At 34.7% G+C, this 18,688-nt stretch overlaps 1 protein-coding gene across 1 annotated transcript in view; it reads left to right on the top strand.

Moving 5' to 3' along the window:
• Positions 1-18,688, top strand: part of TPR (translocated promoter region, nuclear basket protein) — a 64,093-nt gene that overhangs the window by 19,509 nt on the left and 25,896 nt on the right. Inside the window, exons 19-34 of the mRNA XM_055582954.1 lie at positions 398-560; positions 1,704-1,838; positions 2,372-2,512; positions 5,270-5,435; positions 6,480-6,646; positions 7,234-7,386; positions 7,802-7,918; positions 9,442-9,645; positions 9,758-9,942; positions 10,388-10,535; positions 12,120-12,257; positions 12,356-12,487; positions 14,680-14,810; positions 16,225-16,435; positions 17,341-17,484; positions 17,843-18,041. Coding sequence (XP_055438929.1) covers positions 398-560; positions 1,704-1,838; positions 2,372-2,512; positions 5,270-5,435; positions 6,480-6,646; positions 7,234-7,386; positions 7,802-7,918; positions 9,442-9,645; positions 9,758-9,942; positions 10,388-10,535; positions 12,120-12,257; positions 12,356-12,487; positions 14,680-14,810; positions 16,225-16,435; positions 17,341-17,484; positions 17,843-18,041 — 2,534 coding nt within the window. The remainder of the gene's footprint in view (positions 1-397; positions 561-1,703; positions 1,839-2,371; positions 2,513-5,269; positions 5,436-6,479; positions 6,647-7,233; positions 7,387-7,801; positions 7,919-9,441; positions 9,646-9,757; positions 9,943-10,387; positions 10,536-12,119; positions 12,258-12,355; positions 12,488-14,679; positions 14,811-16,224; positions 16,436-17,340; positions 17,485-17,842; positions 18,042-18,688) is intronic.

The raw sequence follows: 18,688 nt of genomic DNA, 5'->3' as shown, positions 1-18,688 counted from the left end.
TTTCTAAGCTTTTAAGTACATAAGACAGAAGCATATAAGGCAATAAGGTGAAGAATTATAGATGGGAAAAGAAGGATTGGGAAAAATCCGTCACTAACCGTGCATAAATACCTTAAATTGCATACTGCATTGTGATGGGTGTCTTCCTGTATGAATGTTATATTGACGTGAGTAAGATTAAAAAGTTAATTCAGCATGAAATACAGTGCTTATTTAGAATTTTAACTTAACTGCTAAACTTGGAGTTTAGAAAAAAGAATTAAGATTTTTACATTATTACAAAAATCATGTTTTTCATATTATCAATCATATAAAATTAAGCTCTTGTGAAACTCAAGAAATTGACCTAGGATACAGTATTTCATTTGCTTATAGAATTATTTTTCTTTCATATAAGTTATGAAATGCTACAAGATAATGTTGAAGGATACCGTCGAGAAATAACATCCCTACATGAAAGAAATCAGAAACTCACTGCAACAACTCAGAAGCAAGAACAGATCATCAATACAATGACGCAGGATTTGAGAGGAGCTAATGAAAAGCTAGCTGTTGCAGAAGTGAGGCCAATTTCTATCATCTGTCTTATGTTATAAGTTGCATTTGACACTTGTTTTTTAATTATTACTTTGATTTTACTGGTTGGTATAATGTAGATTTTTGAATTTTGTGGATTATACATCCTTATCAAATAGTTTCCTGGCATCCACCCGTCCATCAGAGCAGTTGGGTTATTGTTTCTAGTAAAAGAGGAAAGGGAAAGAAGTTGGTTTTTCTGGGCTAAGATTTCTTTGGTTACAACAAAGGCTGTGGAAGAATATTTTATACATTCTTGCTCATTTCTAGTAAAAAACAGTATACAATTTTCATTAGCATTGAACTCTGTTCCTGAATTGCAACGTCAATGTAAATGTCAATCAGAAATTGACAGTACTTTCAACTTAAATTCTAAAGTCTTTGATGATAGATTCTCATGATAGCGTTTTGCTTTTTATAAACTTACTTCTCACAACTATTTAATCATTATTTATGATCTCGGTATAGTTATTCCCTCATTTTGCTTATTGAAAAGGACTCAGAAGCTAAGTAATTTGCCCGTTTGGGGACCATCATGAGATACAGGTTGGTTGGGACTTAAAACTTAGCTTTTCTAATTCTGTTGGCTCTGTTATTTCTGTCTTGTCCCCACCCCTTTGTGGAGAATAGACATCAGCACTGTTTCAAACTGGTGGAGTAAGTTTTATAATTGATAGTTTTTGACTCATCCTGTAAATATGAATACTTTGAGGATATTGATTTTCAGCAAGCCCTTCTATACCCTCTGAGACTCAGAGGGTACTCCTCATGGGGAAAAAAAGTTCAAATAGATAAGTCAGCACTCAAACAGATACTTAGAAGCCAAGTTTAGTTTCTAAAACTTGCATAGTTGAGCGGTATGCAGGTGTGACTATCGCATAGTTTTGTAATTTTGCCTCCAAGACTGTGGCATTTTAGATTTTTGTTGTTGTTGTTTTAAGTCTTGATTTGCTGGACCAAAGATAATATATGTATTTGTGGTAATTGTAAGAATTTTTCCTTTGGATTTATTAGTATTTCCAATAATATTTGTTTCATAATTCCATACATGAAACTTTTATAATTGTGTTATTACATTTGACACATTGTTTTTCAACATTCTTTTTTTAATTTGTACTTGACTCAAGGTAAGAGCAGAAAATCTGAAAAAGGAAAAGGAAATGCTTAAATTGTCAGAAGTCCGTCTTTCTCAGCAAAGAGAATCTTTGTTGGCCGAACAAAGAGGGCAAAACTTACTGCTTACTAATCTGCAAACAATTCAGGTAACCAAATAAAAAAGGGATAAGTAGAAAAAAATTTTTAAGTTAAATTTGAATAATTTTAACATTGTATTCTCTCAGTTTTCTTAATGAGAATGTTTATGTCATTTTTGTCATGCATTATGATGATCACTGAATTTTGAAGTTTATTTAAGACATCAATATTTTAAGTAAAACATTGAAAGTGAACTGACTGAAGCCAGGCAATTGGCAGTTTTGATCCTCGGGTTTATATTTACAGAGTCCTATACAGTTTAATTGTTTGCAAGATTAAATCTTTGGCTTACATTCTTCAAAACATGAAAAAATCTGGCTGTGGTAATATGGTTCTTATTTTCCCTATTAAATAGATGTTATTCTATGGAAAATGTCAAAATATCTTCTTGGTAAATGTTTTAGATCTTAACTTTTTCATGCAGAAATGAGTTGTATTCCTGTAATTTCCAGTTGCCTTTTTGTTGTTGTTGTTGTTCATTTGTTCTTACTTTTTTTTTAAGTATAACCAAAATCTTTTATTTTTTTTTTTCAATCCTTAGGGAATATTAGAGCGATCTGAAACAGAAACCAAACAAAGGCTTAGTAGCCAGATAGAAAAACTGGAACATGAAATATCCCATCTAAAGAAGAAGTTGGAGAATGAGGTGGAACAGAGGCATACACTTACTAGAAATCTGGATGTGAGTCTTATCAGTGTTCTGAATTTCTATAGAATATTTATGTTTAAAAATCAAGCTCATGTTGAAGCACAGTCTTGAAGAGATCTCTTACAGACCCTTAAGTTTTTCTTGCCTTTTATGTTGTAAAAAATAGAGACAAATAGATTCAAGGGATTAGATCTGATAGACAAAGTGCCTGAAGAATTATGACAGAGGTTCTTGACAGTATACAAGAGGCAGTGATCAAGACCATCCCCAAGAAAAAGAAATGCAAAATGGCAAAATGGTTGTCCCAGGAGGCCTTACAAATAACTGAGAAAAGAAGAGAAGCAAAAGGCAAAGGAGGAAAGGAAAGATATACCCATTTGAAAGGAGAGTTCCAAAGAATAGCAAGGAAAGATAAGAAAGCCTTCCTTAGGAATCAATGCAAAGAAATAGAGGAAAACAATAGAATGGGGGAGGCCAGAGATCTCTTCAAGAAATAGAGATACCAAGGGAACATTTCATGCAAAGATAGGCACAATAAAGGACAGAAATGGTATGGACCTAGCAGAAGCAGAAGGTATTAAGAAGAGGTGGCAAAGAATACCCAGAAGAACTGTACAAAAAAGATCTTCATGACCCAGATAACCACAATGGTGTGATCACCCACCTAGAGGAAGTCTGGTGGGCCTTAGGAAACCTTACTACAAACAAAGCTAGTGGAGGTGATGGAATTCCAGTTGAGCTATTTCAAATCCTGAAAGATGATGTGGTGAAAGTGCTGCACTCAATATGCCAGAAAATTTGGAAAACTCAGCAGCGGCCCACATTGCTGGAAAAGGTCAGTTTTCATTCCAATCCCAAAGAAAGGCAATGCCAAAGAATGTCCAAACTACTGCACAATTGTCCTCATCTCACATGCTAGCAAAGCAATGCTCAGAATTCTGCAAGCCAGGCTTCAGGCGTGAACCGTGAACTTCCAGATGTTCAAGCTGGATTTAGAAAAGGCAGAGGAACTAGAGGTCAAATTGCCAACTTTTGTTGGATCATAGAAAAAGCAAGAGAGTTCCAGAAAAACATCTACTTTTGCTTTATTGACTACACCAAAGCCTTTGACTGTGTGGATCACAACTAACTATGGAAAATAAGAGATGGGAATACCAGACCACCTGACCTGCTCCTGAGAAATCTTTATACAGGTCAAGAAGCAACAGGTAGAACTGGACATGAAATGGCAGACTGGTTCCAAATTGGGAAAGAAGTGCGTCAAGACTGTATATTGTCACCCTGCTTGTTTCTTATGTGTGGTGTACATCATGCGAAATGCCGGGCTGGATGAAGCACAAGCTGGAATCAAGATTGCTGGGAGATCAGTAACCTCAGATATGCAGATGACACCACCCTTATGGCAGAAAGTGAAGAACTAAACAGCCTCTTGATGAAAATGAAAGAGGCGAGTGAAAAATTAGGCTTAAAATTCAACGTTCAGAAAACTAAGATCATGGCATCTGGTCCCATCACTTCATGGGAAATAGATGGGGAAACAGTGGAAACAGTGTCGGACTTTATTTTTCTGGGTTCCAAAATCACTGCAGATGGTGACTGCAGCCATGAAATTAAAAGACACTTGCTCCTTGGAAGAAAAGTTATGACCAACCTAGACAGCATATTAAAAAGCAGAGACTTTACTTTGCCAACAAAGGTCCATGTAGTCAAAGCTATGGTTTTTCCAGTAGTCATGTATGGATGTGAGAATTGGACTATTAAAAAAGCTGAGTGCTGAAGAATTGATGCTTTTGAACTGTGGTGTTGGAGAAGACTCTTGAGAGTCCCTTGGAATTCAAGGAGATCCAACCAGTCAATCCTAAAGGAAATGAGTCCTGAATATTCATTGGAAGGACGGATGCTGAAGCGGAAACCGCAGTACTTTGGCCACCTGATGTGAAGAACTGTCTCATTGAAAAAGACCCTGATGCTGGGAAAGATTGAAGGCAGGAGGAGAAGGAAACGACAGTGGATGAGATGGTTGGATGACATCAGCAACTCTATGTGAATTTGAGTAGACTCCGTGAGTTGGTGATAGACGGGGAAATCTGGCATACTGCAGTCCACGGGGTTGCAAAGAGTCGGACATGACTGAGCAACTGAAATGAGCCAAGGCAATGTCTTCCTGAGGTCTAGTCCCAGAGTCCAGTGAATTAAGAGCTTTTTCAGTCAGGCTGCTGGAAACAGGCATTATTCCTGACCTGCTCTGAGACCAGAGAGTCTTCAGTCTTCAGACCACTCCAGTTTCTGTTTGATTCTTTGCCATCTGGTGTATTTTCACAGTCATGCACTGATCACTCTTTTGCTCAATATTCAAGAAGGGAACCTGTGCAAGTCTCCACAGTACTGTGTCTGGGCAGCTCTCTTCTCTGATAGTGTTTCTGTTTTATGAATTCATGCTGGTCTGGCCTTCTTCTATTCTGACTTCTATGTTTCCAATTCATGAAATCTGTGGCCTCGTTTTCCTTTCCCTTTGCTTAGCCTGGACACTCTTAAATCAATAAGCTGAGAAATTGTAGGGTTCATCTCTTCTGTTTCCTCTCTCAGTTGGTTCAAAGCGTTTTGTCTGTTTTTTTGTTGTTGATTTATTTTGGTGGTTTCAGTTAGGGAGGTAAATGTCAGTTCTGTTGCTCTGTTTTAGGCAGTTTAAAGTTCTGTAAAAAGGTAATTTGAACCTCTACTTACTTAAAAATTGAAAGATAGTGTTTGTAGGGTTGGTGTTTGTAGGGTTGATGTATATTTTTCTTATAGGTTCAACTTTTAGATACAAAGAGACAGCTGGATACAGAGACAAATCTTCATCTTAACACAAAAGAACTGTTAAAAAATGCTCAAAAGGAAATTGCTTCATTGAAACAGCACCTCAGTAATATGGAAGTCCAACTTGCTTCTCAGTCTTCACAGAGAACTGGTAAAGGTAAATAATTAAGTAGGCTGATAAAAGTGCCAGGTTTATAACATATCCTGTAAATCAGTAGCCATTTTTTTCATAGATACTAGCAAAAGATTTAAACAAAACAAAAAACTTTACTCTTCATATAGTAAAGCCCAGTTTTCCGCCTAAATTAATAAATGCACAGACTTGAAAGATTCAGAATAGTTGTACATGTGGCAGGTGACCAAGATATGCTCTTAGTTTTCCAGTTATTGGAACCATTTCATTGATGCTTTAAGAATGTTTCTCTTGTGGAGGGTTAATAATTTGAATTTTTAACTCCCTTTTGAGATGAAGTTACTTGCTAAATATGTAATGATAAGGCTCACTTACAGAAATCATGGATTTGTTTGATCTCTTTAGAGCAATATTCCTAATCTTTGCTCATTGACAGCTGCAGGGAAAAGGTTTGTCTCATAAGGTTTTGCTACTCTTTGTCAATACATTATTTCAAATGCAAACCCATTGAGTCCAAGTAATCTTTCTACATGGTCTTACTTATTTCTTAATATAGAAGAGAAATTTAAAACATAAGTATACATGTATATGTATGTGATATATATTGTATATATATAATTCTCCAGGACTCCTTTCTTATTGTTATCATATGGTAAGAAAACATTCTTTTTAATCTGTAATTTCTTCCTTTTCTGTGAATTTTAAAGTGAAAATTACTCTAAATGTTTTAAGCTGTAACGTTTTGGCATAAGCAATGGTTTAATTAAGAGTTAATTTCTACAAGTAGCTATTTAAGCTTAGTGGAATTACTTTATATTCTCTTTTAAATACCTTTAAAAAAAAATTTGTAACAGCAGAGTTCAAATACTTAAACATTTTTGTTTTTAAATAACCTACTGACTGTAACCTGTTTTTGTTTTGGTATTCAGCATAGGTTGAAATACACTTTCTAGATAGTTAAATACTTCTACATCTCAGTCTTAATTCTTATTTCACAAATTCTTTAAGAGTAGTTATCTTTAATATCATTTAAAATGTTAATATTAAGAAAGCTGTTAAATCTATTAGGTCAGCCTAGCAACAAAGAAGATATGGATGACCTTCTGAGCCAGCTAAGGCAGGCAGAAGAGCAGGTGAATGACTTGAAGGAAAGACTCAAAACAAGCACTAGTAATGTGGAACAGTATCGTGCAATGGTTACTAGTTTGGAAGAGTCCCTCAACAAGGAAAAACAGGTATATACAATTTTGAATTCAGTTTGCATGTACTTTTTTTTAAAGTTAGGATGTGTAAGGCACTGTGTAAAAGTGTGGGTTCAACTGGCATTGCACTTACCTTTTAAAAGTGCTTGAGTCTAATAAGCCAGATACAACAAAAAAATCACACAAAATTTGTGGAACATGGGAATATATTCCTATAGAAAAAGTACAGATGAAATGCTGATGTGAGTGGGTGATATAGGTGAGATTGTTTGTCTTTTGAGTATGCATGACTTCCCAGGGGAGATGGCATTTTTGCCTGGCCTTGAAGGAAAGCATCATTTGAATGGTAAAGATAGGAAGTTATTCCTTGTAATAGGCACTATCAGCCGAGATAGGAAGGCCAGTGTATTCCATTTGTGAATTTTAGTGTGTTTTAAATTTACCTTAGGTCAGTCTTGCCTTCTGAGATGGCCCACACTGTCTATGAACAGAGTTTCTCTCTAAATAAATCCCCGTCTTACCTATCAAAATAAATAAATTTAGCTTTCATTTGGGGAAAGTAATTGTATAATTTTAAATGTGTGTATTCTTTGTACCCTACTGTTTGGTTGATGGTGAAGGTGACAGAAGAAGTACGTAAGAATATCGAAGTTCGCTTAAAAGAGTCAGCCGAATTTCAGACACAGCTGGAAAAGAAGTTGATGGAAGTAGAGAAGGAAAAACAGGAACTTCAGGATGACAAGAGAAAAGCCATAGAGAGCATGGAACAACAGGTAAATTAGGTTATTACCATACCAATCACTTTTTCTGTTGTAAGGATTTAGATTCTTTTATCTAGCTTATTAATTACCATTCAGTTATTCTCAGCAGATACTGATTGAACACATATAAATATTTTAGTTTTGTATTTTACTCTAATCTGTACATGTTTTGGATACTTGAGACTACTTTATGGTACTAGATATCAGTGTTGCTTTTCAGAAGCCTCTGCCTAAACATTTACTTTTGTACACATTTTTAATAATATGGAGTGAATAAAAGCCTGCAAATTTTGCACAATATATCAGGTAATAAACTGTTTAAACTTAATAAGTCTTTGGGCTACTTGTATTTTTAAAAACCTAACTTCGATAATTTTAAGGTAAATATGCAATTAACTCTTGGTTTTTATCTTGTTCTTCAATTTAGTTATCTGAGTTAAAGAAAACACTCAGTAGTGTTCAGAATGAAGTACAAGAAGCTCTTCAGAGAGCAAGCACAGCTTTGAGTAATGAACAGCAAGCCAGACGGGACTGTCAGGAACAAGTAAGTGTCACTCAGAGCCAGTTATTGGAAAGTGAGCTTTGATCTTAGGGCACAGTTCTTCGAGTATAGTAATGCATTTTGGGGATTGGTGCATTTTATAAAACATGCAAGTTATTTCCATTCTTGGGGCACTTGGAATAAGATCAACTGATAAGTATAGACGAAAGCTAAAAGTAAGGCCAGGTTTCCCCTGCTGTCCAGAAGTAGAACGTTCCTGTGAAAGATGAAATAGCATAAAGTGAAGAAACAGTTATCTCAGGTCACATCATCCTAATGGAAACACAGATTAAATAGAGATAAAACACAGACGCTCACAGTCCAAAGCTATGACGCCTTGATGCTGAGATGCTGAGTGTAGTTCCTGGGGAAGGAGCTTGGCGGTACCCTTCTTGCTACTCAGGGTGCTCATTGCCTCAATAAATGGCATCTACTGAACAAATGCTGAACACTGTGTTCACTTTTCTGTAAAAGCCGTGGTCCTCTTTGGATTTCATTTGTTTAGCAGAAATAGATACTAACCTAGGTCTTCCCTAAAAGCAAACATGCATAAAGCAGACTTTGAAGAAAAAAAGACATGTCTGTAGAGCAATATCCATTAACAAAACAGCATTGGTAAATGGAGAAAATATATAAAAATAGGAGTAGAAGATTAAACATGTACTTGATCTCACTTGCAAGCATTCTTTCACTATTGCAGTACTACACTAAGTCTAGTTGTAAAGCTGTACTATAGACAAGATAGAGATACCTTTCCTCAGCAAAACAGGGACATTTTGAAAACATTTTCAATGCATTACTGAGCTTACGCAGATTTCTATACACCACTGTTTATAAGCTTTAACAGTACAAAAGCACATTATTTAAGTATACACACATGTATACACGCATATACATGATACTGCTTTTTATAGTTTGTTATGAATAAGAGATGATAAAACAGTTCAGGAAAATGAGGATTATTGAAATGGTAGAATGGGAAAGGAATACATGTAAGGATATTGGTAACGTTCTCATTTTTATGATTGGTGGTATGTTAATAGCATATTGCTTACATGCATAACTTGTATATGTATCAGGATTATTTTAAAAATGGAGTACAAGGGAAAGTGCTTCACACTGAAGGTAAATTAGACAAAAATGAATTATCATTGGCTTGTTGCCGAACATTGTAGCATTGGAAATTAGAATCAAAGAATGTATCCATGATTCAGTATTCAAATAGATTATTTTCATTTCCCTTTTTCATTTTGTGTGTATATATGCATATATTTTATGTAACTGAGTTAGTCTTTATTTCATAAAATCTGTTCCAAGTTACTACCTCATCTTCCTAAGTTTCATTTTGAACAGTTGTTTAACACTTCATCTAATAGGTACAGCATAATTTTCATTATTCTCCTAGATATTTTGGAACATTTCGATTGTATTCACGTTTATTGCTGTAGGTAATACAGTGTGCATCTTTTCAAAGACTGGCCTTATGGAATTTTAATCTGTGTCAATGGGGCAATAATTCCTTTCAGGCTAAAATAGCTGTGGAAGCTCAGAATAAGTATGAGAGAGAACTGATGCTGCATGCTGCTGATGTTGAAGCTCTCCAAGCTGCCAAGGAGCAGGTTTCCAAAATGGCATCAGTGCGTCAGCATTTGGAAGAAACAGCCCAAAAAGCAGAATCACAGTTGTTGGAATGTAAAGCATCTTGGGAAGAAAGAGAGAGAATGTTAAAGGTATTATTCATAATAGAATGTTCTGGAGAATTGAAGGGTTTGGTGGTTTTTTTATTGTTTTTTAACATACGTTGGAAAATCTGCTATTACATGATAGACTCTTGGCTTATAGGATGAAGTTTCTAAGAGTGTGTCTCGCTGTGAAGATCTAGAAAAACAAAACAGGTTACTTCATGATCAGATTGAAAAATTAAGTGACAAAGTCGTTTCCTCAATGAAGGAAGGTGTACAAGGTCCATTGAATGTATCTCTCAATGAAGAAGGAAAATCTCAAGAACAAATTTTAGAAATTCTCAGGTAAATCCAATATATTCTTAATGCTTTACTTCTATGATGAGCAACAATTATGAAGTTACACTGTAAGTGTATAAATTAGGCCAGTGGAAATTATATGCTATTTAGGTAAATAAATATAAAGCTCATTTTGTCATATAGAGTCCACAAACTCACTACCACCCAATCACTGGTCACTTTTGACATTTAGACATATGCCAATTTATGTGAGTTCAAATTGAATCTGACAGTAAGAATTTGAATGGCTTCCTTAGAAAAATAAATGGCTTTCAGATTTATTTTAAAGATAGAAACCACTGTCTGTAATAAAGTATATCTCCTATTATTATTTTTTAATGAAAATAGTTTTTAAAGTGAATAATTTTGTTATCTTAAAAATTATCCAAGTTTTTGAATGTTCTGTTACTGGCGTTAATCTATTCAAATAACATCTTACATATTTTTGTAGATTTATACGACGAGAAAAAGAAATTGCTGAAACTAGATTTGAAGTGGCTCAAGTTGAGAGCCTGCGATATCGACAAAGGGTTGAACTTTTAGAAAGAGAGCTTCAGGAACTGCAGGATAGCCTAAATGCTGAAAGGGAGAAAGTTCAGGTATGTATCCTAAGAAGGTACTTGTTAAATCAAGAGATGTACTCATTTCAGTTTCTAGTAGCATAAAATTTAGTTTGAAATAACCATTCTTCTTAAACTCGTAAGTTCATTAGATGTTAAACGTTGGTGCAGTGTAGTGATAAGAGACTTAATGATAACCAAGACTACCTGTTTCAAATCTAGTTCATACCATTTGATGTGTTACTTGGGTACATTATTTAACTTCCTTGCTCTTAAACTTCCTTGTCTGTAACATGCAGGTGATAAAAATAGTGAGAATTGAATTAGTGCACATGAAACTTTTGAATTATGTCTGGTGCACACTGAGTGCTTAATAAATAAATTTCAGTTGTCTTTATTTACTGCTGTAATTGTCATTATAGAAATTAGTCATCTACAAAAAATGGTTGGTTGAAATTGCTATGAAATTTTCTTTTTCTCAGCAGAGGTGTAAAATGTCATCAAAATAGTCAGCCAAAGTGGGGAGAAAAGGTGTTTGGTAAACGTATGATCACAACACAAGCTCAACTCAGACCACTCAACCAACCGAAAGCTTATTACTGCATCACCTGGTTCTGAGGAGGTGCAGTAGTATAACTCCACATCTGGAAGGAAGGAAATTAAGACCTTGAATCATTTATCTTCTTTTAACTGGTAGATAGTTGGAATGGCTACTAGAGAGAGACCATGAAACAGGAGAAAGTGGATAATTGAACAAGTAGACTTACGGTATTTACATTTTCAGACAGAAATGAAAAGTTCCAGAATTATACCCTATTGAGAAAACAACTCAAATTCAAATATCTCACTATGGAAATAATAAACAGACCTTCTGATTCAGTGGAGCTAACACTTGCAGGAAAGAGCAGAATCAGAGCTTCTAATGAAGATTATATATTCTTTCAGTCTCTTGTGTTTTCTTTGCTGTTCCTTTGGACTACATAAGGGCAAATAATACTACAAAACACCCAGCTCAGCCAAGTCTTACATACAAAGGGAGGAGTCAAGAAGTAACCTAAGTTGTATCAAAAATAATGTCTACCCAAGTCAAGCAGTGTAGCATGGCAACCATGAATGATAGCTTTAAAAATGGTGAAGGTATAAAGTAATACATACAAAAAATGGATAATTGTACTCAGAACAGAAAAAATGTTCTTCACAAGTGAACAAGTATTCAGTAAAACTGCTCAGAATCAAAGTGATGAAATAATCAAGTGAGATGAAAAAGAGTTTCTGAAAAAGGGGGAAAACTGAGGACCAAAATAACATCATTTTAGAACTGTTGCTGAATTCAGTGTAGCAAGAAAAACAATAGAAACAGGAAGATAGAGGACTGGATTAATGTTTTTACCTAATGTAAATAACATAGTATCTTTTTACTTTCATCTTTTGATTTTGTGCGTGTTTAAACTCTGTAATTGACATGAATCACAGAAAAATAAACATGTAAGATTCCTAAAAATTGTTTTAAAAGTTGACATTTAAATCCTTTTTACTTTTATAGGAAAGATTAGAGCTGGTAGGAAAAGATAGACCTTAATCTGTTGGTATATGTTGCTGTACACATATGTTTGAAATCTTTAGGTAACTGCAAAAACAATGGCCCAGCATGAGGAACTGATGAAGAAAACCGAAACAATGAACGTGGTCATGGAAACCAATAAGATGCTGAGAGAAGAGAAGGAGAGGCTGGAACAGGATCTACAGCAGATGCAAGCCAAGGTTTGTAATTTACAAATGAGTAGAGAGACATATTTTTAGTAATGTTGTAAATAAATTTTCGCATCAGGTATTAAAAAAAATACTGCAACTATTTTCAGGTCAGGAAACTGGAGTTAGATATTTTACCCTTACAAGAAGCAAATGCTGAACTGAGTGAGAAAAGTGGTATGTTGCAAGCAGAGAAGAAGTTATTAGAAGAAGATGTCAAACGTTGGAAAGCACGTAACCAGGTAAATTTAGTCAAACCCATTCCAAAACAAAAACATGTTGATGTAAAATAATAGGGTAAAATTTAAGAGGATAAAAATATTTGATGAGCTAGTGAGAAGTATTTTATGTTGATCAGTGAAAGTCTGATGTGTTTGTTACATATACCTATGTGTCAGGCATTAAGCTTATAACTAAACTTTTAATGTTTTGGTTATGTTGTCTGTATTTTTTAAAAAAGCTAAATTGTCTGTTTGTACTCCACATTTAGGCTTTTGCTTTATCTTTAAAATGTTTTTGTACGTGAAAAATGGATTTATATAATTCATTGAAGCACTTTAAGAAGACTTGTTCACTGCAGTATTTTGGGGGTGGGGGAGAGAAGACAAAACCGTATAGCATGGTATGTTTGGCTTCCCTGGTGTCTCAGATGATAAAGAATTTGCCTGCAGTACAGGGGACCTGGGTCAATCCCTGGATTGGGAAGATCCCCTGGAGAAGGGAATGGCAACCCACTTCGGTATTTTTGCCTGAAAAATCCCTTGGACAGAGGAGCCTGGCAGGCTACAGTCCACACGTTCACAAGGAGTCGGACACAACTGAGGAGCAAAATGCACCCACACATTCAGTTCAGTCACTCAGTCCTGTCTGATTCTTTGCGATCCCGTGGACTGTAGCACACCAGGCCTCCCTGTCCATCACCAACTCCTGGAGTTTATTCAAACTCCTGTCCATCATGTTGGTGATGCCATCCAGCCATCTCATCCTTTGTCGTCCCTTTCTCCCACCTTCAGTCTTTCCCAGCATCAGGGTCTTTATCAATGAGACAGTTCTTCACATCAAGTGGCCAGAGTATTGGAGTTTCAGCTTCAGCATCAGTCCTTCCACTGAATATTCAGGACCAATTTCCTTTAGGATGGACTGGTTAGATCTCCTTACTGTCCAAGGGACTCTCAAGAGCCTTCTCTAATACCGGAGTTCAAAAGCATCAATTCTTCGGTGCTCAGCTTTTTTTATAGTCCAACTCTTATCCATACATGACTACTGGAAAAACCATAGCTTTGACTAGACGGACCTTTGTTGGTAAAGTAATGTCTCTGCTTTTTAATATGCTGTCTAGGTTGGTCATAGGTTTTCTTCCAAGGAGCAAGCATCTTTTAATTTCATGGCTGCAATCACCATCTGCAGTGATTTTGGAGCCCCCCAAAATAAAGTCTCTCACTGTTTCCACTGTTTCCCCATCTATTAGCCATGAAGTGATGGGACCAGGTGCCATGATCTTAGTTTTCTGAATGCTGAGTTTTAAGCCAACGTTTTCACTCTCCTCTTTCACTTTCATCAAGAGGCTTTTTAGTTCCTCTTTGTTTTCTGCCGTAAGGGTGTGTCATCTGCATATCTGAGGTTATCAATATAACCTCACATACTATACACACACATACTATGTATATGTGTGTGTACAGAGCTATAGTAGCTCTGTATTCAGAGAAGAAGTTGGAAATCTGCCTTACCTCATACTAGCTATTTGCTTTGTGAAAATGAGGACATTAATCTCTCTCAGACAATTTTCCTTGATTTTGTAAATGAGGATATAATCACCCTGTTCATTTTACAAAAATTAAATGAAGCAGTCCACCCAGCACCTAGAAAATGCTCTAAAGAACTACTCATATCTAAATAGGATTTTAAAATTTTAGAGCCCCTTCATGCTTTTTTTATTCTCGCAAAGAGTCTGAAAAATCCAGAAAGGATAATCTGCCCAAGTCTAGATATATTCCTGTTAAATTATGCTGCCTTCTTTTCTGGTTAATGGAATCAATTGCATTTAGGATTATTTTCATTTTCTTGTTTTGTTTGTAATGCATGATGAACTTTTTTTCCCTGTATATGTCACTTTAATGAAATTGGGTATTTAATGTTAAAAGCTTATAGATTCTTTGGATCCCTTTATTTGACTCTACTGTAACTATTCTGAAATGTTTCTTTGCAACTGTGAAAAATAATGAATAGTGAATGACATTTACTTTGTTTTCCCCTTTCGTTTTGGCTAAACCTCTTAGCTAAACAAAGGAACTAAAGCTTTGATTTTATTTTCTTATAATTTGATGGTTGATCACTATGTATGCAAGCATCTAATATAAACATAATTAGATACTCTGATATTTTAATATAGCACATTAGTTTCATAAAATCGTGTTATGCATTGTTCCTATTCTAGCATCTAGTGAATCAACAGAAAGATCCAGATACAGAAGAATATCGTAAGCTGCTTTCTGAAAAGGAAGTTCACACTAAGCGTATTCAGCAATTGACTGAAGAAATTGGAAGACTTAAAGCTGAAATTGCAAGGTATATGGAATAATCTCAAGTTGTATACAGTACTTGGACAATCTTAATTTAAAGAAGTTTGTTTCTATTCTTTATGTGATGCCCTAAGTGCTTCCTGACTTTAAAGAGGATGGAAAATGCTGGAGCTCTTATATGTATCTTTCCTTTTATTGCTTTATAAAAACAAGCAAGCTGTCATTTAGTTTTATGCCTTCATATATGAATTATTTCTCCATACTTGATTACTTTTTAAACTACGTAGTTGGTATGAATCTAAAGCAGACCATTTTTTTAAATAGTCAAATTAACTTTTGCAAGTAGATTTTTCTTTTTTCTTTTGATTAACATATATTCATGAATCTATTTTGAAAGTTTTCATAAAGAAGGGTTTTTTTCTCTTTTTTTTTTTTTTTTGGCTGCACTGAGTCTTTGTTTCAGCATGCAGAGGCCTATTGGGGAGCACAAGCTCAGTAGTTGTGTTTTGCAGGCTTCTCTAATTTGGCTTAGTTGCCCAACCAGGCAACTAAGAAGGCATATTTCCTTATACTTTAGAAGGCATATTCTTCACCACTGGACCACCAGGGAAGTTCTTAAAGAAAGTTCTTAAATGAACTTATAGTGAAGTATATTGCCTTTTAAAGATAAATGTAATATTAGAGTTAATGTTTCTGGCTTACCTCTTGTAAGCTTTAATGTCCTTTGTCCCTGTCTTAGCCCCTGTTTATGTGATACTTGACAGCTTACAAATTTTTGTCAAGTTTATTCTTTTTTTTTTTTTTTTTCATAACAATAGTCTGGCATTTTAAGTGGGAGAGATATTACTTAATTTTAAAGATGAGGAAGCTAAGATTCAGAAAGGTACCCAGGCTTACTTCTAAGGTTAGTAACAATTAACAACATGCTCTTAACTCAGGTCATCTGATTTCAAGTTCAGTTCATGATTAAAATACAGGAGTTGGCAGACTATAATCCACAGGTCTTTTTTTGTACAACCTGGAAGCTAAGAATGATTTTTACATTTTTTTTAAGTGTCGTAAAAAAGAAGAGGAACACACAGCAAACACTTAATGTGGCTTACAGAACCTCATGTACTTAACGTAGATTTTGCTATCAGGCAGATGTGGATTACACTCTGGGTACCATGCAGAGTAACTGTGCGTGTTACTTAACAACTTACAGCTCAGTTTTTCTCATCTCTAAAATGGGTATATATGGCATGTAATAAGTCAGTCACATTTTTCTAAAGTACCACAGGTTCATAAGTTAAGGAATTCTCTTTTGAAGGGGGTGTGTGTGTGTGTGTGTGTGCTTTTCTTAGAGTTTTCTAAATAAAACACACTAAAGCAACACAATAAAAGTATAACTTAAAAGGTTTTAAAATTGGAAAAGTCTCAAATATTTAGTCTTTCTGCTTTATCCCATCTCTTTTGCTTAGATCAAATGCATCTTTGACTAACAACCAGAACTTAATCCAGAGTCTAAAGGAAGATTTAAATAAAGTAAGAACAGAAAAGGAAAATATCCAGAAGGAGTTAGATGCCAAAATAATTGACATTCAAGAAAAGGTTAAAACTATTACTCAAGTCAAGAAAATTGGACGTAGGTACAAGACTCAATATGAAGAACTTAAAGCACAACAAGATAAGGTATTTTTGAAGTGGTTTTCTTTTTATATATTCTTTATATATATAATTTTTTGATATACACAATTTTGGTCTACACAATTTATACACAGTTTTATATATATTTAGATACATGGATTTGCATATTTGGATGAGTCTTACAAAAACCTTATTCATAATATTTAGTTATTGGTTTTTACTCATATATGCGATACTTTATTTAGTTTAAGATTAGCTCTTTAGTATGTCCTAAAATGAACTATAAATTCATAAAGAAATAGTAGTAACTGCTAGGCATTTTTATGTAGTTTCCCAATTTCAAATATTGTTCCTTTTCAAAACTATTTTCTTGTAACTCATTAAAGAACTCATTTAACTGATTAAAATGATATATATCAAAAAGTGCTAGTTTCTTGTAATTGATCAGGTTGTGTTATTTTAAATAAGTATTCTGTGTTAACCATCTATCAAAAAGAATTTTTAAATCTGTTTTACTTTAGACTTGATTTTTATTTTTGATTACCAGTGGTAAAGAACTTGTATATTGACTTGATTGTGTCAAGTCAACAAGTTAGCACCTGTTAGACTAGAAAATATATGAAGAAAAAATTTCAAAATTCTTACCCCTCAGTTAGCCACTGTTAATACTTTAATATGCTTTCCTTCATGTATGAGTGATTTGTTTTTCTGGATAATTCTATGTTAAACAGTGCATCATCATTTTGATTAGCTGGTTAATACCCAGTAGTATGGAAAGCCCTAACCTATTTAACTAATAGCTTACTCTTGGACATTAAAGTTGTTTTATAGATTTATTTATGAATACCCTTAAAGATAAGTTTCTTTATATACTTACTATTTTCTTAGATGAATTTGCAGAATTACTGAATATAAATGTTCAAGTGTATTATTACTGTTTGTCATCTTAGGTCATGGAGACCTCAGCTCAGTCTTCTGGAGACCATCAGGAACAGCACGTCTCAGTCCAGGAAATGCAGGAGCTCAAAGAGACCCTAAGCCAAGCTGAAACCAAGTCAAAGTCACTTGAGAATCAAGTGGAGAACCTGCAGAAGGTATGAGCGTAAGAGAAGTGAAAGGTGTATGTTCATAATTGTTTCCTTGTTGAAAAGCTGGAAAAATACAATGGAATATAATTCAGTCATAAAGGAATTTTGAAAAAAGAAAAATGGGTTAAACACTGATACTTTCTCTTATTATATGGAAATATATAATTTTTCTTTGAATGACTTATGTATGCAGATAATACCTAATCATCTTGCAGGTGTCCACTTAACTTGATTACCATTTTATATTTATACTTTCATTTAATCTAAACAAATTAATAAGTTTTATGCTTTAAGTCTGTAGGGGATGTAGTTATATTGATTTGGCTGAATTACATGGTTAATACTTTGTTTTCCTTTAAAAAAGACTTTATCTGAGAAAGAGATAGAAGCAAGAAGTCTCCAGGAACAGACTCTGGAGCTTCAATCTGAACTTGCACGACTTCGTCAGGACCTTCAAGATAGAACTACACAGGAAGAGCAACTCCGACAGCAGATAACTGAAAAGGAAGAAAAAACAAGAAAGGCCATTGTAGCAGCAAAATCAAAAATTGCACATTTAGCTGGTAAGTTTCTGTATGCTTTATGATTTGAATTTGATGGTGAAAGTTGGTTATTTGATACAGGCTTACAATTAAATAGGAAAGAAAAGTAAATAATACTAAGCGACTTCTGTGCATACTTTAGATATCAGGTTTATTTAATTGGATTCAAATTACAGCAGTTTTAATTTTCAAGTAATAAGGATGTCCTTAATTTATGATGTCTTTCTTAATTGTTAACTGATAGTGGATAGGGAGTACAGCTGTCCTTCTGCTTTAGTGTGTAACTGTTACCGCCTTCTGATGGTAACCCTTTGGGTCCATAGTATACTGTCCAGAGGCCTTCTGTAAACTCTAGGCAGCATTGGACCTTAGCTCAGTGAGTTTTCTGTGCCTTACTCACAGAGGGCCCCATTAGGCCTTCAGGGAAAACATCATGTCAGCTATATGAGGATCCCAGTGCTACAACCCTCAGGGCCTTACTGCACCTTGTTTACCAGTCTGCTAGTAGGTAAATAAAATGCCAAGTAGGTTGAATTTTCTTATGAGCAGTTATTTAAATGGATCTCTAAGATAGTGTCCCTGGCAACTTATTTCATTAAAAAAAAAAATGAAGTTGCTTAATTATCCTTGAGTATCTGCTGTAAATTATATGAAATGAAAATTTTATA

The sequence above is a fragment of the Bubalus kerabau genome, chromosome 5 (genome assembly GCF_029407905.1).
Source record: "Bubalus kerabau isolate K-KA32 ecotype Philippines breed swamp buffalo chromosome 5, PCC_UOA_SB_1v2, whole genome shotgun sequence".
In the NCBI taxonomy this organism is placed as follows: Eukaryota; Metazoa; Chordata; class Mammalia; order Artiodactyla; family Bovidae; genus Bubalus; species Bubalus kerabau.
This window is presented reverse-complemented; position numbering and strand designations above follow the sequence as displayed.